The sequence below is a fragment of the Salvelinus fontinalis genome, chromosome 5 (genome assembly GCF_029448725.1).
Source record: "Salvelinus fontinalis isolate EN_2023a chromosome 5, ASM2944872v1, whole genome shotgun sequence".
NCBI lineage: Eukaryota > Metazoa > Chordata > Actinopteri > Salmoniformes > Salmonidae > Salvelinus > Salvelinus fontinalis.
The window spans coordinates 38,622,045-38,642,972 of record NC_074669.1 but is presented as its reverse complement, the minus strand read 5'-3'; the positions used below and the strand labels follow the sequence as shown (position 1 = coordinate 38,642,972).

The 20,928-nt window shown below is 41.7% G+C and overlaps 1 protein-coding gene across 2 annotated transcripts in view; it reads left to right on the top strand.

Annotated features, from left to right (window-relative positions):
- Positions 1-4,032: 4,032 nt before the first annotated feature.
- LOC129855556 (influenza virus NS1A-binding protein homolog A-like) overlaps positions 4,033-20,928 on the top strand; it is a 34,988-nt gene continuing 18,092 nt past the window's right edge. Inside the window, exons 1-4 of one of the 2 annotated variants that reach the window (XM_055923343.1) lie at positions 4,033-4,427; positions 18,134-18,429; positions 18,711-18,848; positions 20,576-20,745. In XM_055923343.1, coding sequence (XP_055779318.1) covers positions 18,738-18,848; positions 20,576-20,745 — 281 coding nt within the window. In that variant the 5' untranslated portion in view covers positions 4,033-4,427; positions 18,134-18,429; positions 18,711-18,737. Of the gene's footprint in view, positions 4,428-6,641; positions 6,724-18,133; positions 18,430-18,710; positions 18,849-20,575; positions 20,746-20,928 lie in introns of those variants that run through there. The other variant, XM_055923344.1, reaches the window with a different exon arrangement.

Below are 20,928 nucleotides of genomic sequence, written 5' to 3'. Positions count from 1 at the left end.
GCAAAACGTCATCAATGTAAAGGGATTTCAGGATGTTTTTTTCCACAACTTTTAATCTAAATCCAATTACATGGTTTACATTTTGTTGATTTCACATTAGTTGTCAACTCAATCAAATGTAAATCAAAACTAGACGTTAAACTGACGTCTGTGTCCAGTGGATAATATAATTTTTTACTTTCATGTCATCTTAGTTTACAGTTATTTTGTACACTGAAACGGTTAGTCAAGATAATTGGGGTAATAGAGTTAATTTGATTATGCATAGATAACGCTACTAGCAGCGTAAAAGAGGGGGTGGGGGAACAAAGCAAATACTTTGGGTAGCCATTTGATTAGCTGTTCAGGAGTCTTATGGCTTGGGGGTAGAATCTGTTAAGAAGCCTTTTGGACCTAGATTTGGCGATCCGGTACCCCATGCCGTGCGGTAGGAGAGAGAACAGTCTATGACTAGGGTGGCTGGAGTCGTTGACAAGTTTTAGGGCCTTCCTCTGACACCGCCTGGTATATAGGTCCTGGATGGCAGGAAGCTTGGCCCCAGTGATGTACTGGGCCGTACGCACTACCCTCTGTAGTGCCTTGCGGTCGGAGGCCGTGCAGTTGCCATACCAGGCAGTGATGCAACCAGTCAGGATGCTCTCGATGGTGCAGCTGTAGAACTTTCTGAGGATCTGAGGATCCATGCCAAATCTTTTCTGTCTTGTGAGGGGGAATAGGCTTTGTTGTGCCCTCTTCACGACTGTCTTGGTGTGTTTGGACCATGATAGTTTGTTGGTGATGTGGACACCAAGGAACTGGAAGCTCTCAACCTGCTCCACTACAGCCCCATTGATGAGAATAGAGTGCTCGGTCTTCCTTTTCCTGTAGTCCACAATCATCTTCTTTGTCATGATCACGTTGAGGGAGAGGTTGTTATTTTGGCACCACACGGCCAGGTCTCTGACCTCCTCCCTATAGGCTGTCTCATTGTTGTCGGTGATCAGGCCTACCACTGTTGTGTCGTCAGCAAATTTAATGATGGTGTTGGAGTCGTGCCTTGCCATGTAGTCATGGGTGAACAGGGAGTACAGGCGGGGACTGAGCACGCCCCCCTAAGGGGTACACGTGTTGAGGATCAAAGTGGCAGATGTGTTGTTACCTACCCAGCTTCAGGAATTCCAGGATCCAGTTGCAGAGGGAGGTGTTTTGTCCCAGGGTCCCTAGTTTAGTGATGAGCATTGAGGGCACATTTCAATCTTTGTCCTGTATTGACGCTTTGCCTGTTTGATGTTCCGTCAGAGGCCATAGAGGCATTTCTTATAAGCGTCCGGGTTAGAGTCACTGTCCTTGAAAGCGGCAGCTCTACTCTTTAGCTCAGTGTGGACGTTGCCTGTTATCCATATCTTCTGGTTGGGGTATGTACGTACCGTCACTGTGGGGACTATGTCATCGATGCACTGATGAATTGATGTGGTGTACTCCTCAATGCCATTGGAAGAATCCCAGAACATATTCCAGTCTGTGCTAAACAGTCCTGTAGCTTAGCATCTGTGTCATCTGACCACTTCTTTATTGAACGAGTCTCTGGTGCTTCCTGCTTTAGTTTTGTTGTTTGTAACCTGGAATCAGGAGGATAGTATTATGGTCAGATTTGCCAAATGGAGGGCGAGGGAGAACTTTGTATGCATCTCTGTGTGTGGAGTAAAGGTGGTCTGGAGTGTTTTTTCCCCCGGTTGCACATTTACCATGCTGGTAGAAATGAGGTGAAACGGCGCCGCCTCTAGATGAGCGTTTTCCTGTTTGCTTATGGCCTTATACAGTACATTGAGTACGGTCTTAGTGCCAGCATCGGTTTGTGGTGGTAAATAGACAGCTATGAAAAATATAGATGAAAACTCTTGGTAAATAGTGTGGTCTACAGCTTATCATGAGATACTCTACCTCAGAGAAAAACCACAAGACTTCCTTAATATTAGATTTCATGCACCAGCTGTTATACACAGACTGCCACACCTTGTCTTACCGGAGGCAGCTGTTCTATCTTGCTGATGCAGCGTAAACCCTGTATGTTTTCCGTGTCATCGTTCAGCCACGACTCATAAACTATTAGTTTTAATGTCCCGTTGGTAGGATTTTCATGATCGTAGCTTGTCTATTTTGTTATTCAATGATTGTACGTTGGCTAATAGGACTGATGGTAGAGGCAGATTACCCACTTGCCGTCGGATCCTTACAAGGCACCCCAACCTATGTCCTCGATATCTCCATCTCTTTCTCATGCGAATGACAGGGATTTGGGCCTTGTCGAGTGTCTGAAGTAAATCCTTCGCATCCGACTCATTAAAGAAAAAATCTTCGTCCAGTACGAGGTGAGTAATCGCTGTCCTGATATCCAGAAGCTCTTTTCAGTCATAAGAGAAAGTGGTAGAAACATTATGAACAAAATAAGTTACAAATAACACAAAAAGACACAAACAATAGCACAATTGGTTAGGAGACTGTTTTAATTTCATGGCTTTTCTAGCACAGATATAAATTCCGACCACGTTTCTACAAAGGCAGATATCCTACCTGATGATCTTCCCTAATGTTTTCGTGAACTTTCCAAATCCTTTTGAATGCATATAAAAAAAATGTAATCAAATCATTTCACATCTTTTCTTATTAGCATACGCAGAAACGTGATTGCAATTTCTCTCTGTGCTAGAAAAGCCATAAAATGAAAAAGGAAATAGGATATTGGTATTGGCCCTCAATATTCACATTGGTGCATCCCTTAAAACCTGATTAAAAGTATGCAGAAATTATAATGGCCTATATATTTTTTAATAACTGCCTTGGCCTTGTGGTTAAAAAGTACACCCCGAGATTTAAAGGTTGGGGTTCAATGCCTAGTTGAGAATTGGACATGATGCCACTCTGCTTGACACTCAGCATTAAAGAAAATTCAACCCCAAAACTATATTTTGGTATGTGATTCGTTATTGCATTGTTTATATAGTCCTAAAATGTTTTGCATGTCAGCAATCAAGTTTTGAAGATATATAACTTTCAAAATACAGAAATACAGTTGGTATGATGCATAATAGATCAGTTCCAAACCTCTCTGCCAATAAAAGCTTGTTTTCAGGTTAGGCTACATTTCCCTCTCATTAGGCCCTTCTGCTCTGGTGGATTTTTCCACACTGTGATTAATGTACCACTTTGGTGCCCTTCTTCTCCCCACTCAGATCACTTACATACAGTCCTAGGGACATTGTCACGTGACAAATTTTTTTGTTGCTTAAAAACATGATTATTTATTTTTGACCACAACTACTATAGCAAGGTACATCGTTGCTACCCAGAAATTATTTGATATTGAGATTTTTGTTTTAAATTACAGCTGCATTGGGCCTTTAAAATGCAGAAAGTCGTTTTCAATTTTCTAAATGGAATCCTTTTTTTGATATTATTCCACACATTCCGCTCCAGCCATTAACATATGTCTTTCCTCCCCAAATGACCAACCTCCTGTGTCTGGAACGTAACCCATCTCTTACCCAACTGATTGCCCCATCTTGCAGTTGTAATTGTCTATAGGCAGGCTAGGCTATTTTAACCAAAGACTTTTATAACTAACCCAAGATAGACCACAGTCTGTCATTTCCAATCGGAACAAAGTAGTCATAGTGGGCAGAACAAGCAACGAGGGGGGCAGAGCCAAGCACAAGCTACTGAGATCTTACAAGCTAGTTTACTCTGTTTGTAACAGATTTTTTGGGTGGAACAGAAAACGGTATTGATATCAAATGTTTCATCGATGAAAAAAAAGAGCATAGGGAGGCACACAATTGGACTAGCGTCATCAGGGTTTGGCCGGTGTAGGCCTTCTTTGTAAATAATAATTTGTTCTTAAATGACTTGCCTAGTTAAATAAAGGTGAGGAAAAAAAAGTTAATCAAATACATCCTACTGCCGGCCGCTGGGCTTCCTCTCATCATATTTGGTAGTGTGGAAACGCCAACCGGATCCTCCACAGTTATACGTTCGGTGGAATCTCTGGCTCCTTGCTCCATCTTGGGTATTGCTACGTGTGGTACGTGTGGGGGTGGCCCCAGAGACGGAAGAGTGACACCCCACTCGCACTTCTAATTCAATGAACTAAGTAGACCAGACCCATCTGCTATTGCATTGGGTTTTATGGGAGACACACCAGAACTAACATTGCATTTTTTCTACAAATGGTAAACGGCCTGAGTGAACTATCGTCAGTTCTCCACTACCTTTGTTGGCACTTCGCCCTGGCTTTTGTGAACGTGCTCGAGTCGCCCCTGTTGTCGCGCCTTGTTTGCTCTTCCGTCGCATTGGAGAGAAAAGAGTTAACCTGTCCGAAAACTGTACCGTACCCACACAACTCGTAATTTCCATTAAATATGTCTACCACCACCTGCTGTCAAAAGCCCCAGGTAAGGTTTTATTTCTTTCGAATTTAGCGTATTGTCATTGTTGGTAGATATTGTACTGTAACGTTATGTCGTAGGCCAAGGCTAGCCTACTGGGAAATGTGTAACGTTACATTTAACACGAGGTTGCTTGCTTGCCTGTTTTATTTTTAATATGCTGACCTCTGTCGGCAAGTTATTCTAAATCTAGACTGGTTTTACCGCACTGTAGCCTACATGTTTTACATTGAATCATTGATGTTGCATATTCCCGCTTTGTAGTGAGTGAACAACCGCAGAATGAATATCTACAATTTGTCGTTGGCTGCAGTGACAGTGGTTAGCGCGATTACATTTAAAAGAAATCTGAAAAATGTCGATGGACTGTGCTACACCGCATACCAATTGTTTTAACTGTTTGCAGCTTTTACCTAGTCTATAATTAGTATCTAGAAAGTTATTCGTGTTTTAATGAGAAATAGCTTGATTTGTGAATGTGCTTTTGTCAAGGCATGTCCTTAGCCAGCAGATCCGACCCCTTGCATAAAGCTACACTAGGTTTGGAGAGGATTTCTGTGTGAGATATGGCTCTGAAAACGTACGTTAATCCAGGGATGAGAAATGCAGTGTACTCCGAATTGTCCCATTAGCTCAAATGCTACACCGAGAAGATTGAAGGATTGACATTTTTCCACAAAACTGTCCTTTTCGTCCTCATGTTAGGTAGCAGAAGCCACAGCTGCCATTTTTGAATCCATTGTCAGCCAATCAGCTCCTTTGTTGTTCAAAGCCACGTGCCATTCCATAATGCTACTGTTAGCTAGCACGAGGACAACAAAAGCAGTTTACTTAAACTAGCAGTTGTTCAATCATATTGGTGTAACAGTTGGGTTAATTCGTAGTAAAAGGCATTTCTTATCCCTGGATTAAGGTACGTTTTTCAGAGGCACATCTCGTGCCAGTTCTGCAGTCTTAATCTAATCAGGAATCCTGTCTGACCCTAGTGCAGCTCTAAGCAAGTGGATCGGATCTGCTGGTTAGACATGTCCTCATCACTGGCTGGCAAAGAAAAAAAATTGTCAGCTGAGCCATCTCAAGGCTAAATGTATTGTTAGAACCTATGTAGGAGCATCATTAAATGTCAGAGTAATTACCGATACCATTGTTAAAGTTGCAATTGAAAACGCTTGTTATTTACCCACTGCCTCAGACCACATGTGGAACAGCTAAGTGCGCCGTTAGATATTTTTTTTTCCTTAAACCCTTTACATGCAGATATCCGCTAAACGTAGAATCAAGATCTGTCACTTACTGCTGATAACTTCACAAACACAAGGAAGCTGACAATAAATACAAAGTTGCCAATGTATTTGCAACTGTTACAAATAAGCAAAGGATATGAATATGCTTCAAATGAGAACTGAGATGACTGCATTAAAATAAGAATAGGCTACATAGGCCTACATAATTAATATTTAAGTACATTTCCTATTCATTTAATTGAGTTCAATTTTGCTAATTCTAGGCTACTCGCTGTGAATTTTGCCTCAATATATTTTGATATGTAACGAAATGTCCACAATGTTGTGCCAAATCTTGATTTAGAGCATTATTATAGGGTAAGTATTAGATTTAGACCCCTCAATATTTGCATCCATATGTGAGATCTCTCTAGGAGCTGATCCGTCATCAGTGTTGTGAAAATTAAAATGTTAAGGTAAGATTTTAATGGGGGAAACTGATCCGAGTGCAGCGCTGCTTTTCCCAACGATGCACTTAGCGAACGTTCTCTCTGTGTGGTGTTTTTTGTGAAACTATATTACATATTCGGCCGTTGTAGGAAAGATGCATTCTTAAAACGCTAAGTTCCATTGCTATCGGGAGGCCCTGGCAAGTTTAGCAGGCAGGCTACCAAACAAAAATATCCGTTTGTGATCTTTTCCTGATGATGCCTCTTTCGTAATACACAGTAATTGCCATGTCCTTTGTGTTTGTTTTTGTGTGTGCATAGTTGGTAGTGTGAAGTCATGCCAGCTAATGAGGTTTTGGCTCCTCTGACCTATATGCTTGTGTTATGGGACTGGGGTAGACTGACAACTAGTCACAGCGCTGTGGTCTGATGTCTCTCGCTTGCACAATCTGATGCAAGCATGCTCCACTGTACGCTATGTGCACGCCCAGAGACCAGTCTCAGCGACAGACATGTTGAGCCAGCCAATAGAACTGCTTCAGATTGGGTGTTGGACCCATCATCTGCGAGGGGCGGTGGTTACACTCGTTGACACTGCCCACCAACTGGGTCGGCAGCATGGCGACACGGGTAGGTCTACAATTAGTCTTTTTCCTTTTAGAGATTGATAGGTTGCTACAATTTATCATTGCTTTCTACATTATTATTGTTAAATGAAAGGTACAGTTTACTGGTCTGGACTTTTGGCAAATTTAACTCAATCTAGGGATGGAATATGTTGTTGCCCTCCTAATCATCCCGAAATGATGAAAGGTGAATTGAGAAGATTAGTAGTATTTCAGTTTTTAATATAACTTCTGTTTTTGTCAGCATGCTAGGGGGCGGGCATGTAGCATAGCGGTAAGGTGAAAAATCTCTGTCCTTTAGCAAGGCACCAAATTTACTCCAGAGGTACCATACTACAATGTCCGACCCTGTAAAACAGCACATTTCAATGCACCTTTCAATGCACCTATCTGGTGTATGTGACACTCAAAAAAAAAATGCTAATAGTGAAGCAACCCATTGGTTTCAACAACACTTCCGGTAGCTACTCACCCCAATGCTAGGCGTCGCATCCAATGGGCTGTTATAGTGTTAGTTAGCCTAGCATGCTGGCGAAAACTGAACCATTGCCGTTTTTCTTCAAATCTGTAGAGATGTACAACAAAGGATCATCAAACCCGCCAACTCAGTCTTAGTATTTCCAACCATTGAGATATTTTCTGTGGTAGCAGTAACAGTAGTCTTGTCATCTGAGTGAGTGACATTTATGTTGTACAATGTGGCAGTAGCTAGTTGTCCTGTCTCATAAGTAAGGTTTTTAGGCCTAGGCTTCTTCTTGGCATCCCCTGGTCAGATGTTCCTCACTCCCCCAAAATGGCTCTTTGGAGGTCTGGGGTGTACATGTCGGTCTTTATTTTCAATGCCTAGATCCTTTGTCTTCTGGACACAAATAAGATGAGAAAAATACATATTTGGTGAAATATTAATTGAATCATGGGAAAAGTAAATAACTTCCTTACAGAAACACATTATCCCTTTACAGTTTAGTTTATTAAGATCCCTGTTAGCTACTGTTTATGGAGTCCACATAAAATGTACAAATACATGACGAAATACAAAACGGTTATAGAAAAGAACAACGTAAGATATTACATTTAAATTCTAAATACAATTTGAGTTATATTTTGCTATGAAGTATTCACGCCCCTTTACTTTTTCCACATTTTGTTAGAAAGTTGGATTAAAATGGATTTGTCTTTTTTTGTTGTCAACGATCTACACAAAATACTCTCAGTGAAAGAAAATGTAGAACCTTTTTTAATTCCTGGAAAATAAAGCAATAATATATTTGGATAAGTATTCAACCCCCTGAGTCAATACATGTTAAAATAATCTTTTGGCAGCGATTTAAATCTTAGTCTTTCTGGGTAAGTCTCTAAGAGCTTTGGAAACAGGGATTGTACAATATTTGCCTACTATTCTTTTTAAAACGAGCTCTGTTGGGGCTTCCGGAGTGGCACAGCGGTCTACGGTCTGAGGCGTCACTACAGACCCGGGTTCGATCCTAGGCTGTGTCGGGACCGGGAGACCCATGAGGCAGCGCACAATTGGCCCAGCGTTGTCCGGGTTAGCGGAGGGTTTGGACGCCTGGGATTTACGTATCTCATCGCACTCTAGCGACTCCTTGTGGCGGGCCGGGCGCATGCACACAGACTTTAGTTGCCAGTTGTACAGTGTTTTCTCCAACACATTTGTGCAGCTGGCTTCTGGGTTAACCGAGCAGTGTGTCAAGGCTTGGCAGGGTCATGTTTCGTAGGGCGGATGGCTCTCGACCTTTGCCTTTCCTGAGTCTGTACGGGAGTTGCAGCAATTGGACAATTAACTACTACCCAAAAGCATACTATATATATATATATATATATATATAATATATATATATATAATAACCAGCCCTGTCAAGGTGGTTGTTGATCATTGCTAGACAGCCATTTTCAATTCTTGCCATTAGATTTTCAAGCAGATTTAAGTCAACTGTAACTAGGCCATTCAATGTTCCATGTTCCAGGGAGAAGACCTGAGAGGAAGACAACCAAAGCTTCAGTTTCTGGACTGTAATTTTACAGATGTATGTTGAAAATGCTTTTGGGAGATGCGATGGATCATTGGGATCATTCAATATTCCCTTTTGTTGTTCAGTGAGATCAAACCATGTGAAGAGTCAACTCATTTAATTAAAAGTTCAATTCATAACTAAATAGTTTTTTTTATTTCTATTGGAAGGATTTAATAATTTGCAATTATGTCTAGTTATGATAAGGTTTATGTTTCTGTCCCCATATGATATGGTAAATATATCCAATGCAAAAAAACATCTACATTTAAATGGTATTAATTTGCATATATTTATGTTAATTCCTATATATTCCCACAGTGTTTCCACCTCTGAATATTCCCCAGAATTTCACCTTTATTTAACCAGGTAGGCTAGTTGAGAACAAGTTCTCATTTGCAACTGTGACCTGGCCAGAATGTGCAACTCTAACTGAAACTAAGGGGCCTAGCCCAAACCACGAAAAACAGACCAAGACCGTTATTACTCCTCCACCAAACTTTACAGTTGGCACTGTGCATTGGGGCAGGTAACGATCTCCTGGTATCCGCCATACCCAGATTTGTCTGTCGGACTGCCAGTTGGTAAAGCGTAAATCTTAGCTCCAACGAACGCGTTGCCACTGATCCAAGGTCCAATAGTGGTGAGCTTTACATCACTCCAGCCGACGCTTGACATTGCGATTTTTAGGCTTGTGTGTGGCTGCTCTGCCATGGAAACCCATTTCATGAACAGTTCTTGTGCTGATGTTGTTTCTAGAGGCAGTTTGGAACTCGGTAGTGAGTGTCGCAACCCAGGATATGCTCTTCAGCGCTTGGCCGTCTTGTTCTGTGCGCTTGTGTGGCTTACCTCCTACGCGGCTGAGCTGGTGTTGCTCCAAGACATTTTCACGTCACAATAACAACACTTGTAGTTGACCGGGGAAGCTCTAGCAGGGCATAAATTTGACTAACTTGTTGCATAGGTGGCATCCTATGACGGTGCCACTTTGACCTTACTGAAGAGCTCAGTGACTTTCAATGTTTGTTTATGGGGACTGCATGTCTGTGCTCGATTTTATTATACAGCTGTCAACGGGTGTGGCTGAAATAGCCAAATCTAGTCATTTGAAGAGGTGTTATATATTTTGATGACACGTTGTAGAGCCGATGTAGTTAGCAAGGTAGCTACGTTGCTAAGCATGATTTCACATCTTCATAGTTCCATTTCGATTCCTGCGATGTAGTTAGCATATCACTCGTGACATCACATTTTAATCTTTCAAAATGGCCAACAAACGACCTATATAACGTAGGTACATGACGTAATGACAGCACGTAAAATTTTGCGCTACATGTGCAACACAGCATTCCTAACCTAGCCCACAATGTCTGCTGTGTGAATCGAGCAGTCAACAAGTTGAATAGTCATTTGAAAGAGTAAGAACATTTCAGTGAGACACCTCAAAGGCAAGTTTGCTAGCACAAGATTTAGGCCAGACCAAGTTAATTGTTGATACAATGTTTCAAACAGGCCATGCATAGTCAATGGGATTTTATAGGATATTTCTTTTTATCAGGATATTTTATACCTGTGGACTGCAATGTTTTTATTTGTTGGCATTATGTCGGCGACTTTTACGTATCGGCAATGGCACTAGAAGTTTCTTTTAGATAGAATTTTGATTAACCACATGACATTGAGTTTGATATATATCAATCAAAGACTTTATTATGAGTTAAATGAATGTGCATTTCAAACAAAATAACTGGCACACAGATCAGTAGAAATGGTATTATAACTTGGCACTCCAAGTGGAAAAGGTTGCCGACTGCTGGTGTAGCCTATTACTGGCATTTAGGAGCGTAAAGGCACAATGTGAAGACCAGCGGGAGGAGAAGCATCTGGACATTTTTTTTCTGGTTAGGCTATATCAATCTGATATAGTAATTTGTCTTCATTTTTTTTACTCGCAGTGCTTAAACATCAGACAAGCTCTAGCCTACATATAGTTGATTTTATTCAAATATGTGGGGGGAAAATACGCAAACTGGCTCTGGTGACCAACATTTTTTGGGGTTGGAAACGGCCCTAAATCTATCCCCGAAATATAGACAGACTAACTGGTCTCTACCTCACTGTGGTTTATGAAGACTTTAAATGTGCATCTCCTCATTCACCTTTTCATTGGCTTTTGTAGAGCAGCCTTGATAGCATCAGTCAAAATGCTTATCAGAATCAGGAAGAGTGTCTCTGGTTGGGAAAGAAAGCTATGGAGGGGGAGTAAATGGAGATTAGAGTATGGGGGTGGGGGGACCTAAAGGAGCAGAGAGCCAGTGGAGCATTCAGAAGGATCTTCTGCCAGATGTTATGTTGCATAACCGCTAGTAAAGTGGGCCAACCGACCCACATATGTACAGGGGCTATGGCTGCTGCTACAAACAGATCATTGATTCAACTCTTGCTTACATACCTATGCACGGACACACACGCAGTTGGGCACACATTCAATTTTATAACCCGCCTGGCCAACTCTGTCACTTATTCTGCATGCAAGCTATAGCATATCCGCCATCCTAACACACACACACACACGGAGTAGGCGGGAGACGCACCCAGATTCAAAAACACTTTCCAGATTTCAGTAGTGTAGCGTTAGTCATGTGACATTCTGTTCTGTTCCACAGCAAAGCAATACATTTTTCATAGTTCCCTTTGTACTTCCCCTTTCTCTCCCCTCCTTGCCTGTACAGTTTGTCCTTACTCCCCCTCTCTCCAGTCACCATGCTCTTGTGTAATACTTGTGTAAGGCATGTGATCAACAATAGTGAGAGTGAATCATTCATTGTATTAATATAGGCATGCAGGCAGAGAGATGAATATGATCTGCGTGTTCTTTCGTCTTATCATGCCTCTGTGGGGTCTGGCTGCTGAACAGAACTGCACTGGATGCTCCTGGCTGGAGTGTCATTGATCCCCATACACACTTCATAATAATTATTCAAGTCGTTTTCTGTTGTGATGCGTCTGTTTTAAAAGACTTGGTGGAGAAATCTGCTTTGCATGTTTCTGTGTGCTCAGGTGCATCCTGTCTCCATTAATCATCCTGGATTGCAGTGCACCTGTGGTACATTCAATTGATTGGACATGATTTGTAAAGATATACACCTGTCTATATAAGGTCCCACAATTGATAGTGCATGTCAGGGCAAAAACCAAGCCACAAGGTTGAAGGAATTGTCCGTGGCGCTCCGAGGCAGGATTGTGTCGCGGCACAGATCTGGGGAAGGGTACCAACAATGCAGCATTGAAGGTCCCCAAGAACAGTGGCCTCCATCATTCTTAAATGAAAGAAGTTTGGAAACACCAAGACTCCACCAAAATGCACATGACAGCCGGCTTGAAGTTTGCCTAAAGGAGTCTCGGACCATGAGAAACAAGATTCTATGGTCTGATGAAACCAAGATTGAACTCTTTGGCCTGAACGCTTGTGTCACGCCTGGAAGAAACCTGGAACCATCCCTACGGTGAAGCATGGCGGTAGCAGCGTTACACTGTGGGGATGTTTTTCAGCTGTTGGGATTGGGAGACTAATCAGGATTGAGGGTAAGATGAACGGAGAAAAGTACAGAGATCCTTGATGAAAACTTGCTCAAGATCTCAGACTGGGGCAACGGTTCACCTTCCAACAGGACAACGACTCTAAGCATGCAACCAAGACAATGTAGTAATATGTTTGTGTTAAGTAGAAGATAGCTGTCTGTCCTGTGGGTAATATTATGGTAATTGAGATCCCAGACAGACACTTATCTTCAGATGACAGTTGGGTGGTTTTAAAGTCCGCCAGGGATCTTAACTAAAGAGCTTTCAAAGAACTACCGGGTGATGGCTTGGCTGCAATTGCGCTATCATGATTCGCCAAGGTTAATGGTTTAATTTGGCAAATGGCACCTAATTTAGTTATTTGGTATTTGATTAAACGGTGGAAAAGCAGTGTCTGAAGTGTTGTTTGCTAAACTAAAATGCTACATTGTCCTACACCAGGGGTAGGCAACAAGATTTCAGCCGCGGCCCGATTTTTGTCGGGTGGATGGTTGGGTAGCCGGAACATAATTATAATAATTTATACACTACAAATTCACCACTATCAGGCCCAAAAAGAGTTACTTTCAAATGCAATATCACTTAATTCCTTGACTATATTGAGACAAGATCAGGTCTTTTTTTTCTATTTGTTGGAGTGCTTGATCAGATTTCCTGAATGCTAAAATGTTTGAGGCAGAATTCCTGGCGACGTTAGTATTTTTGGATTAAAAACTAAAATACTTTAGTAGGATGTTTTTTGACCTGTTGCTGACCCTCGCCCCTACATACAAACTATGCATTCACACTCGTACAGTTTCCAAACCAGCTGAGCACAAGATGCCCAAAACAGAAAAAGTTTTACAAAAGTCTCTTTCACACATGGCCTTCGTGGCGGTTTTAAGAATGCGAGCGCGTGTATTGTTTCTTCTGTCTGAACCGTCTTGGACTGGAGGAAGACATGGTCGTCATTATTTCCAGCAGCACACAAAGAGCAGTTTGTCTGTCGGACTGTTGGTCGGTCTCTTTCTGTTGCATAGAGCTGTATTGGGTCTGTAGTGAGACACTGTGCACACACAGGCACTCTGTACAGACCGCTAGGGTAGCAATGGCAGATATGTCTTGGTACAGTCATCATCTGACTGTTCCAAGTAAACACAGTCCAGGCACGTTAAGGTCATGAAGCTAATCGAGCCAGGTTCTTATCATTTTAGTTCTCTAATCCTTCTGCCACCACACTGCCAAGAAACCAGCAACCGCTATTTTAAAGTGTAGCTGAACCAAAAAACCACCTTCTCTCGTTAAATGGCCTATATGGCATTTGAGTCAAGCATTTATTTTTGTGTAAATCGTGTAATTTGGGTAATAGTCTCTCTTTCTAAATTGAGTTTAGGAAAAAGAATGTGTCACGGAATGAAGTGTACGCCAGTTTTTCTTTTATTTCAATCCTGCCCACAGCTGGCAGCACTCAAGTAACAATACATTTGGTACCTAATGCCTGCGGTAAATTTGCTTGAACTTTGTCCCCTATTAGCCCCATAGGTACAGTTGAAGTCAGAAGTTTACATATACCTTAGCCATATACATTTAAACTCAGTTTTTCACTATTCCTGACATTTAATCCCAGTAAAAATTCCCTGTTTTAGGTCATTTAGGATTACCACTTTATTTTAAGAATGTGAAATGTCAGAATAATAGTAGAGAATGATTTATTTAACATTTTATTTCTTTCATCACATTCCCAGTGGGTCAGAAGTTTACATACATTCAAATAGTATTTGGTAGCATTGCTTTTAAATTGTTTAACTTGGGTCAAATGTTTCGGGTAGCCTTCCACAAGCTTCCCACAATAAGTTGGGTGAATTTTGGCCCATTCCTCCTGACAGAGCTGGTGTAACTGAGTCAGGTTGTAGGCTTCCTTGCTCGCACATGCTTTTTCAGTTCTGCCCACACATTTATGGGATTGAGGTCGGGGCTTTGTGATGGCCACTCCAATACCTTGACTTTGTTGTCCTTAAGCCATTTTGACACAAATGGAAGTATGCTTGGGGTCATTGTCCATTTGGAAGACCCATTTGCGACCAAGCTTTAACTTCCTGACTGATGTCTTGAGATGTTGCTTCAATATATCCACAAAAAATGTTTTCCCTCATGATGCCATCTATTTTGAAGTGCACCAGTCCCTCCTGCAGCAAAGCACCCCCACAACATGATGCAGGCTGCATCCACATCTATCTATATCCAGGCAGAGTAGAATACGGCTTTTAATTCAGGGATTCTGTTTCACATAAAGGCCCACTTCTCAATCCTCCTGAGTGTAATCGTTTAAGAGCTATTGTCTCAAATGGCCATGGCTGGCATGTGGCTACACACTCCACCGGGGAGATCCAAAGGGTTTTATAGCTTGTTTTCAGTTGATAGTGGGGAATCAATGGTATATCCATTAGTGATTTAATGCCAGAGAAGCTTTGGCCAAACCACGGCTTCGAGGGAATTATCACTTTTATACAATGGTGACCAACATATTAAAATAATGATTGTTATTTGAATTTATTCATTCTATTCCGTCCTTCCATGCATAGCTACGGGAAGATCTTATGAGTAGGGGGTGCTGGGAAAAAATGATCCTTTATAATAAAAGCATTTGCAGGCTAATGATAAAATACAATTCCTAATATGATGAGTAGCCTAAGCATAAGACAAGTTTCCGTGTCAGTAGTCACTGCAGCCTAAGTTAATTTAACTCATGACTGCATGAAAAACAAAATAGGCCGTTGTGAACAGAGCGCTCATTTCTTTGAACTGTATCATTACAATCGGGGTGTGTGAGCAAGTGAGTGAACGAGAGGAGTGTTGTAACTAAATTAGTAAAAAAGATTTGTGTTGCGCAGTATACCTATGTACTTTGTCAAAAAGGGAAAAATGGTTTAATACTAGAATTTGTTACGTTCATTTGGTATTTCTGTCAAATGTTTCTTGCGTGACTGCGCCTATCAAGTCCATCAGTGCAGCTGCTCTTCGGGCTATAAAAGGAAGTGCCTGCTCCACTTACTCATTAATTGCTAGAGCTGTCTGGGCTGCATTGTTGGCTCCCCACTCATGCTGCACAGAAAGTTGAACTTGAATAATGTAACCAACACGGCATGTAGAAACTGTTATTACTGTTCACAAATCAATGCCCATACAGGCTAGAAGTCACACTATGCAATGCAAGACGGTAGCGGTAGCTTCCAGCTTTAATTGTAGGCTTTCCTTGCAAAATGTGCTATTTTCTGAGCTGATTGTGACCGAAAAGATGGTTAATTAACTTAGTCTCCCTTGCCACTAAACTCATTCACTTCTTTGTCTTCCTCTCCTCCCGTCTGGTTTCCACTAGATTCTATAGCCACAAGGTCAGATTCCATAGCCACATTCTGCCTAGGGAACTTTTTTAAGAAAGAGCACATATTTATAAAAGATTGCTTCATTTATGCAAAAAAAATGTATGCACTTTGAGTTTCTTTTGTATAACAAAAAGCTCTTTACAAATGTGTTATTATTTCTTTGTTTAGTCATGTTACCTGATTGGCTAGCTAGCAGTTAACAACCTGGTAACCAGAATATCCAAACATTTTGGGGCACAGAAAGAAAAAGGATAGCTTCTTCAGGAGAGCAATGATCATAGCAATGAATGAATGACGGATCGCTTGCATGTCGTTATCACAAATGTACATTTGTAGAGACGGTGTACAATTTTGAATGTAATGCGTCTCAATAGGAAAATAGTGCTTTTACACAATGTAGAAGCCTAATGTTCCACAAATGACTTGGTAATTTCAATGTTATTCATTCAACATCTTAGCTTTTATAATAAACTGAAGTGCTGAAGTTTCATATGTGCTTCAAAGGTAGCTAGAATTCATATATGCTGCATCTCAATCAAATTTGAAAAAATAGATATTTTCTGGTGCTCCTAAATTTTATGTGGTGCGCCTAACTTTAAGTTGAGACCACAAGTGCTACCAATGGAAAAATGTATTTAGATCACGGTCTGTGTTTACAGCAGAATGTCAGGTCATCAAGTCTGTAAACTGAAGCACAGCTGGGTCATGCAGCAAGACAATGATCCAAAACACACAAGCAAGTCTACATCAGAATGGCAGAAAAGCAACAGATAAGAAGTTTTGGAATGGCCTAGTCAAAAGTCCAGGCCTGTTGTGTTAGGAGCTGAAATGAACAGTCCATAGTCAGAAACCCACACCCACATTTTATTAAATAAGTATCCAATTTGTATTCGTTCACTCAGGTTCCCTTTATCTAATATTAGGTTTTGTTTGACGATCTGGTATTCAGTGTCAAAAATATGCACAAATAGAGAAAATCAGAAATGGGGAAAATACTTTTTCACAGCACTGTAGCTGTCAGCACCAGTGACAGCATTTAGGTTGGCTATAACATTACACTAGTAAAATAGCAAGGGTAGTTCCATGTTGCCTTGTGAGAATCTCACACATCCCCCACATAATGGCAGATTCCCTGGAATGGTAACTGTTTCTTCCTTCTCTTGTTGTGTATTAAGCATGGGAATTGCCTGGGACCTCACAATACGATATTATCACGATACTTGGGTGCCGATATGTATTGTGATTCAAAAATGTATTTTTGTGATTTGATATTCCAAACAAATTGCTCACCAAGAGGGAGCATGATAAAATGTGTTTTGATCAGTCATGGAGAACAAGCTATGAAGGAACAGTACTGCAGTTTTGGTGCAGGTACACCAACTAGTGCAAAAATAATATTGCGTTTTTGTCAAAACGATATGATGTATCAGCAAACATAATATCCTGATATGTAGCTATCAAAAATATATATATTCTTCCGCCATCACTTATTTATGTATGGTATTTCATCATGCTGCTATGCTTCCTCCATGTCTCCATGTGGGAAGAGAAGTGATAAATCACAAAGGAATTCCAATGGTTTTATCAACTAGGAACCCCCCCCCCCCTGTTCTTCCTGCCACCTCAGTGACTTTGCGTGAGAATCCTGTGAAGCTGAGTGAGCGAGGGTGCTAGATGGGGTAGCGTGAGACTGGCTGGCTCCTATCCTATGTGTTTGAGCTGTGAAGGTCTCTGGTGTATTGCTGGGTGTACGGTACAGTAACACTCCTCACTAAGACAGTGGTGGATTAATGCACACAGAGGTGGGGATAGCATGGCATAAGCATAGCAGTGATCACAAAGGGCTAGGTAGTCAGTCAGCGGTATGTCTCCATTCCACCCAATAGCATAGTTGGTGTAATGCAAATGCATACTACGATGGAGGTAGTTAATGGTTTGGGATGTGGTCTTGTGGGTGTGGCCTTACTGGTGGATTTAGATGGGACAGGGGAGGGTCCTGAGACGGGAGCTCATGGATTCCCGGGTGTGCTAACAGTCTTAAGACAGGGGGATAGTCCTAATGGATGTGCTTTGCCGAGGACGAGTTGAGCCAGATTCAGCGGTAGTGTCTGGGCTGTGTGGCAGGTGTGGAGGGGGCAGGGATCAGAGTGCCTGTTCTTAAGACTTTAGAGAGGGACACTGAAGGAGTGGAAAATGGGAGGGTGGGGGTTAATGCTACTGAGAGACTATTTTAGTGACTGGACTGTCCGTGTGCTACTTGACTGCAGCAGTCACTCTGTTTGCCTGCTGGAGATTCCATGAAGTAGCTTAGTTTAAACACGTGGGTTAAATTCAGACCTTGTTCTGATGTGCTTATATGCATGTGCTTATATCCTATCTATTGATCTCACTGCAGTTTGGTGTAATTTAGTTGTGACAAACTTTCTCCTCTCTCCTCCAGGTTATAATGCACGACCAACACAGAAAAAGTTTGACTCTATAGCCAACGGGATCCCGAGGACTTGATTACAGTCGCTTCAAGCCTGATAGTTTGCATCGGTGCGGCTGCCCCACTACCCCCGGCTCACACCCCTTTGGTCAACTGGCATTACTTCTGACAGCCCCCTTCCTCCTCCATTGGTTCATAAGACTTGGGTTCCCTTGTGGTCTGTCTACTTTGCCTGTCTTCTCTTCCATCGGTCCCTGTTCTCCACTGACACCAGTAGCAGTCCCTGGAGTTACATAATCCTGTATTAGGTAAGACTATTATTATTATTATTACTATTATTATTATTATTATTATTAATGCAAGGGGCGGATTACACACATGCACATGTGCCTAATCCAAGTCCTCATTGTGATCATGAATTAATCAAACAAGCTTTTATGAACGATGCCAGCATCATGCCATTCTACTGTGTGTGTGTGGGACTGATGGTTGAAGTGTAAGTCATATGGGGATAGAAATTTAGATACACTTTTTTTTCTCTTTTTTTCATGTTCCCCCTTCTTTCTCCCCTCCATCCCTTGCTGGTCAGGCTCAGCCCCCAACATTAAACAGTGAGATGATTCCCAACGGTTATCTGCTCTTTGAAGATGAGAGTCTCTTGGATTCCACCATAGCAAAGATGAACGCCCTGAGAAAGAGTGGACAGTTCTGTGACGTGAGACTGCAGGTACGTGGAGTTTTTCTCTTTCGCTCTCTCGAACCCCCCCCATTACTGGATCTTGAACTTTGAGAATAGAAAGGTTCAGAACTTATGTGAAAGAGCACAGTGGAAAAATATATGGCAAATAGAAATCAACTGGATGGTGTTCAGAGATGGATGGGTAGGGGTTGAATGGAGCTGAAGGGTGGGACTAAAAATAACAAGAACACGTGTTCTGATGTGTCCATATTTGAGATTTTTGGTTCCAACCGCTGTCTTTGAGATGCAAAGTAGGTGAATGGAAGATATCTGCATGTGTGGTTCCCACGGTGAAGCATGGGGGAGGAGGTGTAGTTCTGCTTTTTGGGTGACACTGTCAGTGATGTTATTTAGAATTCAAGGCACACTTAACCTGCATGGCTTCCTCTGCATTCTGCAGCGATACGCCATCCCATCTGGTTTGTGCTTAGTGGGAATATCATTTGTTTTTCAACAGGATGACCCAAAACACACCTCCAGGCTGTGTAAGTGCTATTTGACCAAGAAGGAGAATGATGGAGTGCTGCATCAGATGACCTGGCCTCCACAATCACCTGACCTCAACCCAATTGAGATGGTTTGGGATGAGTTAGACCTCAGAGTGAAGGAAAAGCAGCCAACAAGTGCACAGTATATTTTGGAACTCCTTCAAGACTGTTGGAAAAGCATCCCAGGTGAAGCTGGTTGAGAGAATGCCAAGAGTGTGCAAAGCTGTCATCAAGGCAAAAGGTGGTTACTTTGAAGAATCTAAAATATATTTTGATTTAATACTTTTAGGCTTACTACATGATTTCATGTGTGTTATTTCATAGTTTTGATGTCTTCACTATTATTCTACAATGTAGGAAATAGTGAAAAATAAAGAAAAAACCCTTGAATGAGTAGGTGTCAACTTTTGATTGGTACTGAAACTATTTAGCCCCCTTCCCCTTTTCCATATTTTGTTACATTGCATCCTTATTCTAAAATGGATAAAATACATTGAGGAAAGTAATGACAATGCGAAAACAGGTTTTTAGAAATGTTTGCAAAAGTATAAAAAAATACCTTATTTATTTAAGTATTCAGACCCTTTGCTATGAGACTCAATTGAGCTCAGGTGCGTCCTGTTTCCATTGCTCATCCTTGATGTTTCTACTACTTGATTTGGAGTCCACCTGTGGTAAATTCAATTGATTGGACATGAGTGGGAAAGTCACACACCTTTTCTATATAAGGTCCTACAGTTGACACGGCATGTCAAGAGCAAAAACCAAGCCATGAGGTAGAAGGAATTGTCCGTAGAGCTCCGATGAAGGGTACCAAAAAATGTCTGCAGCATTGAAGATCCCCAAGAACACAGTGGCCACCATCATTCTTAAATGGAAGAAGTTTGGAACCACTAAGACTTCGTAGAACTGGCCGCCCGGCCGAACTGAGCAATCTGGGGAGAAGGGCCTTCATCGGGGAGTTGACCAATAACCTGATGGTCATTCTGACAGAGCTCTAGAATTCCTCTGTGGAGATAGGAGGAATGCTAACTAATAGGAACGTAAGCAACATTTGAGAGAAATAAGCTTTTTGTGCATATGGAACATTTCTGGGATCTTTTTATTATGGCTCATAAAACTTGGGACCAACATGTTGCGTTTTTATTTTTGTTCAGCATAAATTATAGCACCTCTGAAGAATGGTCTCTAGTTTGAGCCCTGACCTCTGATCTATCTCCTCTGTAGGTGTGTGGTCATGAGTTGATGGCTCACCGTGCCGTGCTGGCCTGCTGTAGCCCCTACCTGTTTGAGATCTTCAACAGCGACATCGAACCTCACGGCGTGTCCCACGTCACCTTTGAAGACCTTGACCCAGAGGCTGTGGAGATCCTGCTTAACTACGCCTACACTGCCCAGTAAGTGCAATGACCTCTACCCTCTGACCCCTTTACTATGCCTACGCTGCCCAGTGAGTGAGTGTACATCTTCTAAGACATTCATTGTGCAATGAGTCCTAGGCTTTGTTAAAGTGATGTCCTTCAACTTTCGCCACTACATAAGTATTTTTTTTTAAAACCTGCTTTGGCCTGGATGTCCTT